The 6,635-nt window shown below is 36.8% G+C and overlaps 1 protein-coding gene across 1 annotated transcript; it reads right to left on the bottom strand.

The window, feature by feature from the left end:
* Positions 1–926: 926 nt before the first annotated feature.
* Positions 927–6,184, bottom strand: gcm2 (glial cells missing transcription factor 2). The gene is made up of 5 exons (XM_051881868.1): positions 5,545–6,184; positions 5,064–5,316; positions 4,264–4,376; positions 3,627–3,752; positions 927–2,185 (listed from the first exon to the last, which is right to left on the bottom strand). The coding sequence occupies exons 1-5, from the start codon at positions 5,638–5,640 to the stop codon at positions 1,283–1,285; spliced, it is 1,491 nt and encodes a 496-aa protein (XP_051737828.1). The 5' UTR covers positions 5,641–6,184; the 3' UTR covers positions 927–1,282.
* Positions 6,185–6,635: the final 451 nt, after the last annotated feature.

Below are 6,635 nucleotides of genomic sequence, written 5' to 3'. Positions count from 1 at the left end.
AACGACCCAGGTGACGGTTTATATGTCTTTGACTTAAACTGCAAAAGGATCATGGAGGGGCAAAGATGAGAAATGAAAGTTTGTATTTTTTTCTTAAGAACAATTACAGTGTTGTTTGTTTTTTGTTTTTCCATGCAAGCAGACACACTAATCAAACACACACAATTATTCACAAACCAAATCACGACTGATGGCTGGTATTACACTAATAAATACAGCATTTGCGTAGGCTAAATAGAACATCTGAAAACACAGCTTAAGTGTGCGTTAGTTCATTCATGTGTGTTTGTCTGTTACAAAGTGGCTGTGAGGAGAGATGCTGTCAGCAGCAGGTATTACAGTCTCTCTCACCCGCTCTTATTGCCTGTTCACAGTCTCCTTGCCTTTATATTTCCGTGTTGTCTTGTTGCTGGTCTCTTGTGCTGTCAGATATTTTATCTGTCTTTTTAATTGTATCTCTTTTTCTCTGTCTAGTGGAGTGGTTGGAGGTCTCTAGCCTGTCAGGGCACCTCTCTCATTCAAACAGCCGATTAATTGTTTGTGATTATCTTTGATCCCTTTTTGACAGCGGAATATTCTTCGCTGGATTCTGTCGGCTTATGAAGAGTGTGTTCTCTTTCTCTCTGATGTCTTAAAAGCTCTCAGTCACAAAGCCTATGATTATATGCTTTTACATCATGTTTTAGATTTCTTATACAGACATGCTGAGCATACTGCAGTATTTTTGAGAAGTGGTCTCTGAGTCAAAGCTAAAAACCTATTAGAATTTTTCTGTTTTGTCAGTCCCAAATGAGATGGTATATTATGATTTTACTATGATTCTGTAAGTCTCCTCGTAACAAAATAAAAATAATTAGTGTATTTCTCCTGCTGTAGATGACAATGTGTCTGGTCTAGAATAAGTATCACACTGCACATGCCCTCAGTTTTGTTAAAGAGACATTGTGTTTAATGAACATCAAAGAAACAAATTCCAAAATTCCTACCTAAATTCTCAATTGACACATGGTGCTTTATTTCTTTCGAGGACAACAGCTAATAACCAATCATGGCTTTAAAACACATTACTTGAATATATGGAAATGTACTCAACACTGATGTCAGTGTATTAAATCAATATGGATCAAAAGTTTACACAAAAATCCACCAACTATCTACAATCACTTTACAATTAAGAAAAATTTAAACAGCTCAAATACTGAATATAAATAACAACACATTTCTATATACTTGCTCTGATTTTCTGAGGGTTTTTGTACCCCGTCTGTTTTTCTGCAGTTCTTCAGTATTCCCCACTGTCGTACCTGAAAGGATGCGACATTCGCTCAGGGTAACTGTTTGAGCTGTAGCTGCTGTAGCGATAGCCCTCAAAGTTTTCAGACCTCTCGATTTTAGCTGGGAGCGTGTCCTGGTATGAAAGAGCAGATTTGATCACTCCCGAATCCTCTGGAATCTTCAGATCTGAGTAAGAGTTGGGAGAAGTCTCTTCCAAGATTGAGTTACAGTTAGACAGGCCTTTCACATCATAGATGTTCTCTCCATACTTGACAACAGACGGCTTGGGGCATGGCTGGTAGGATACTTTTGTGGTTGTGGTTATTATGGTCTGCAGCGCTGCTGGGGTAGCAGGTGCAGGTCCTGTGTACCTACATGGATAGTCACTGTTGTAATAGTGGTGGTTGGCGTTGGTAGGCAGTTGAGCGTAGTCTCCTCTCTCCCCATAGGCACCTTTACTAAGAATTTGCTTCCAGCCATGATGCTTTCCTGTAGTTTCTGCGTAGCTCCGCTCATGGCTGCCTAAAGGACTCGTGCCATGAGACATCCCACTCAGGCTAGGCCCCGACTTATTGGGTTCTGTCTCAGTTTGTGGGCTAGAAGGATCCTTATAAAGTGTTGTTGGATAAGGCCCTGAGCCAAGGTATCCTGGGACTGCAAAGTCATACCCACAAGGAGGGCGAGTCATATATAGACGGTGGTTGGCAGGCTTCTGCAGTGAGCTTGGTGCATCTGCCATGGCTGCTGTTGTGTGTGTGTCATAAGGGAATTTGTAGGGCTCTGGGTTCTGGAACGGAGGATAGTGTTGTGTCTGTATTGGGAAGTTGGACTCTGCAATGATGCTGAAGCGTTCTGGACCATCCATGGTGAGCTGGTGGATATTTGGGAAGGCCATGTCGTAACGTCCAGGCTGGTGACAGAAAATCAAATGTAAGTTTTCTGCAAGTGGCTCTTCATATGGGGATCTTCAGAAAGTTTAACATCTCTGCACCTTATCCCCTCAAAATTATCATTTCATACACTCTGAAAAATAATGTGTTGGCTCATTAAATGCTATCAGGTCTTTACTTTCACTAAAAAAACAAAACAAATAAAATGACACTTAGTTTCAACATTTATTCTCCTTATCCAGATATGCAAAGCATGCTGGGAACTAGAAAAAATAAATTCTTGTTATCAAGTTATCAAGAAAATGTCTTTTTTTTTTAACCAATTAAGGCATAAATTTGAGTTTAAATTACATACAACATTAAATTGATGTAATGATCAACATTATTATGTTAACAGAACAAAATAATTTTTGCAACTTAAAAGGTTTAATCAAAACAATAAATTTGAATTTTTAACTTGCAACCATGCATTTATTTAAGTCCTGATAACAGGTCTCCTGAATTACTTTTTAGTAAACAGCACATTTTTAGCTTCTGACTCAGTGCTGTGTGTATTTTTATATTCTTGCATATTTGTTTCATATATTTTTAAATTCTTATAGTAGAAACGTATCGAAAAAAAAATCTTATCAACAAGTTTTCTATTGCATCCATAATGCCTTTTAAAAAAACGTTGTTATATCATCTCATGAATAATTGTAAAAAAAGTTATAATACATACTTGCCCAGTTTCACAGACAGGGCTTAGATTAAGCCAGGATCAGGCCTTAGTTCAATTAGGGTATTTAAGTAGCTTTTATAAACATACCGTATAAAAAACATTACCGATGTGCTTTTTGAGACAAAACAATGGCACTGACATATTTTAAGATATGCCAGTGCAAGTTGCTACAGTTAAAACAGCTCAAACATGCATTTAGTCTGGGACTAGCTTAAGCATTATCCGCGAAACAGGGGGTATAATACTTACCTTCTTTTGGTTATAACTTTTATAGCTACAATGTGTTGTAAGTAAACTAGTTTAAGCTCACTGGTAACCCTTTTACAGCTAAAACAATGCAATATGGTTTTGTTGATATTACAATAAAAATGTTAAAAGCAAATGTGTTATATAACTCATTCATGATATCTTATGGCTGTTTAAAAAAAACTTAACTTATGTTACTCAAAGTAGTAAAATCCCACTTATAAATACTATGGCCACATTTTAAAGCCCTTTGGATGTTTACAAGAACAACTCACGTTACAGTAAAAGACCATTCATAAGATATAGAAAGACACTGTGCATATCTTGATGTAAAGATATGAGACATTCTAACTATGGGAAATATAATCCATTGCTTCTTGCATTGCAACTAATAGTACTGTGTTGATCTATAAGTATATTTTCAGTCTTAACCTATACAATTTTGTGTATTTGGGATTAATTTGTGTCACAGATTGTATGAATATATGTGTTACCTCTGGCTCCACCAGTCTTCTTTTCTGTGAAAAGTGAGGCGAAGACATCCTTCTCTTCACCGCACTTCTTCTTGCCTCTGTTTCAGACTTACTCTCTGGTCTGGGGTGGTCATGTACTCCTTTAGCCTTAAAACAGACAGAGAGATAATTGAACTTCTCACAATAATATTCATAAATCATAACTATTTAAATACTTACTATATTTAAATATAATAGTTGAACAGTGACATCAATCTATCAATCTAAACCTGATGATTTCCATTTGAAAGTATTTATATTACTTTGTAAACAGTAAAAGGAGTTGTTTACTTATGTTACCTTATTTCTACTGCTTTTCCTTATTCAAAAGACTATTCAAACTTTTGTTGGTATACTGTAAATATTCAAGTTTATTCAGTCATATGAAATCATATATTTTAACTTTTCAATAAGTTAAATTAGATGCCATTTTTGTTTTTTTGACAAAACATTTCTACAATGTAATTTGCAAATTAAACAATCATTTAAAAAAAAAAAAAAAAAAACCTTTTATCACTGGCATATTTTTCACAATTATACCAAACCAATATCCAAACTATAATAATAATAATAATAATAATAATAATAATAATAATAATAAATGTCTTCACAGACTCACCTGGAAAAAAATGGCTTTCCCATCTACTCTCCAAAAATTAGTTACTGGATAGCCACTGTGACCTCGGCACGGAATCAACTCGAGAGCTGAGTTACAGTTCGGACAAAGCTTTTCTGCAAAGGTACATTACGAATACATAGTTTTACTGAGCCTTTTACAAAGATACCAACAACCCATTTTAATTAGCTATTTTGAAGAAATTCTCATGTGTAGCTTTATCTGCTGGACATGATTCACAAGTCAGAGTAAACAAGAGGTCAAGAGTTCTTTGATTGAACCAAAGAGTCAAGGTCATGGGTGAGAGGGTCAGGCTCTCAACTATCAGAATAGGGTAATTCAGTGACCCAGAGTGGGCGTGAAATGTTAGTCTACTGAAGTGCAAATGTAGCAAGGTCTATTAACAGAGGTCACTGCGCGAAAGACTACACTACTAAATAAATGTTTTTAAAATGTTCACAGCCTAATGCCATAATAGAATATAATAAGTTACAGTGGTACCTTCAGATGTTTATTTAGAAAACCTATATGTATTGGTTCTTCAAAGAAAACTTTTGTTAGGCTGTTTCCATGGAACCATATAACCAGAAACCAACTATAAAAATCTAGAAAAAATTCTTGATAAGAATGCGATTATTTGCTGTTCAGATATTTCAAAGGTATTTCAAACTAGTCTACTCGCTACAACAAGCCTGTTTTGTAAAACATGTCTGCCCTTTCTTATCAGATTCGTTCCTGACACGATTAACTCGTTTGGTAAATGCTGCTTGTTTGGGGGGGGGGAAAAAAGTTCCTGAACATACTCTGCTGTTTCTGCCGTGCTTTGTCACAGATGGCCGGTCTCAGCTGAAGTTTGGACCCGTCTGGGAGAGAGCAGTTTCGTGAACACACCACCACACCAAGACAGGACTTCTTCAGGATCTGACAGTTATGATTGTTAGTGTTCCTCATGGCCCATCCGCTCAGGTGTCTTTGAGCGTTCTTATCTTCACTGCTGTAGATATAACGCACATATCCATCTGTCCACTCTTGGAACGCATCATACTGCTTCGTGTCCTGAAAAAATAACAATAAATCATTATTAACATATTCAGATGTTTAATTTGCGAGAGAACATTTAATGTATTTCCGAGGATTGGACCGATACAGAAACTCTAAATATTTTATTTTGTACTTCAGTGTGTATAGGCTACATGTGCTATTAAAATTAAAGAAATATTCCAATAGAAATGAAAAAAAAAAATCCGCTCTGCCACACAAATTCATAAAACCTTAAATATTTACCTGTGGAAGCTTGGGGTCGTTTATATCCCAAGTCAACTTCATCCCGAATGAACACACGCAATCTGAACTGTCAAACTGATCTGAGGTTTTGGACATGATGTGAGTCAACTCCGGATCATATCAACCATAAGGATCAAAAATCAGCTTCAAGACAAAATTCAGCTCGAAGTCTAGATCAGTTTACGAAATGGATCATACATCACGTCCTGTAGACCTTTACTTCCAGAAAGCGTCTTTATTTCCTCCTGTAAAATCCACGTTTATGTGAGTCCGTCCAGGTGCGCTTCACACAGGTAATGGTGTCAGGTAAATGCTGCTGTGTCTATGTAAAGAAGAAGGCTGGGCTTAAACACAGAGAGAGACAAACACTCACTACCTCAAATACTGCGTGCTTTCACTTTACATGATCCGTGCGTTTCACCTCCACTGACGAGTCCTTTCGCAACAAACCAACGAAAGCTCAATATTTGACTACAGGGGGGAAATAGCACAGCTTGTGTTAAATCAATTTTCCTTACACATCCCAGATTTTATCTCTGCGTTTACAGTTCTAAGGGGAAAATGACAGCCTCTTTTAAACGTGAACCCGACGGTGTGGTATTTCACGCGTAGTCAGCGAAATTTATGCAAGCGACGTTCACTGGGACTGAGCCGAGGCTGATGGTCACAGAACAGGACTGGTCCAGTTGGTGAGGTAATGTGATCTACTGCAGGTCATTAGCTGTTGTGTGTAAACGAAAAGCCGCACTGCTGACACAACACGGACCGGTCGTTAACACAACAAACACAACGCAACTCATAAACACGCACCTTTCCTATGTATCCATTAGCGTTCACTGATGTCATTGAAATATAAGTGATTTTACGGTGATGCATCAACCACGGACACAAACTTTTAATGAATGCAGCTGCTTTTTTCTGTTTGTAAATAATAATAATAATAACAACTTTAATAAAAAGTTGTTAATCAGACTTAATAAGAAAATTCTTGTAATTAAGTAGCCTAATCTATTATATCAACTAGTGTCACTCCTCTTATAAGCACGTCAATAAACTCTTTTTAAATATTCCAAAATATTATATAGGCTAAC

This window comes from Ctenopharyngodon idella, chromosome 23 (assembly GCF_019924925.1).
Source record: "Ctenopharyngodon idella isolate HZGC_01 chromosome 23, HZGC01, whole genome shotgun sequence".
Taxonomy (NCBI): domain Eukaryota; kingdom Metazoa; phylum Chordata; class Actinopteri; order Cypriniformes; family Xenocyprididae; genus Ctenopharyngodon; species Ctenopharyngodon idella.
This window is presented reverse-complemented; position numbering and strand designations above follow the sequence as displayed.

Coding starts and splice junctions, on each gene's coding strand:
- gcm2 (XM_051881868.1), bottom strand. CDS start 5,640: ATGTCCAAAACCTCAGATCAGTTTGACAGTTCAGATTGCGTGTGTTCA. Junction 3,753..4,263: donor GGAAAGCCATTTTTTTCCAG/GTGAGTCTGTGA, acceptor GTCTGTTTTAAG/GCTAAAGGAGTACATGACCA. Junction 2,186..3,626: donor GAAGACTGGTGGAGCCAGAG/GTAACACATATA, acceptor TTCTGTCACCAG/CCTGGACGTTACGACATGGC.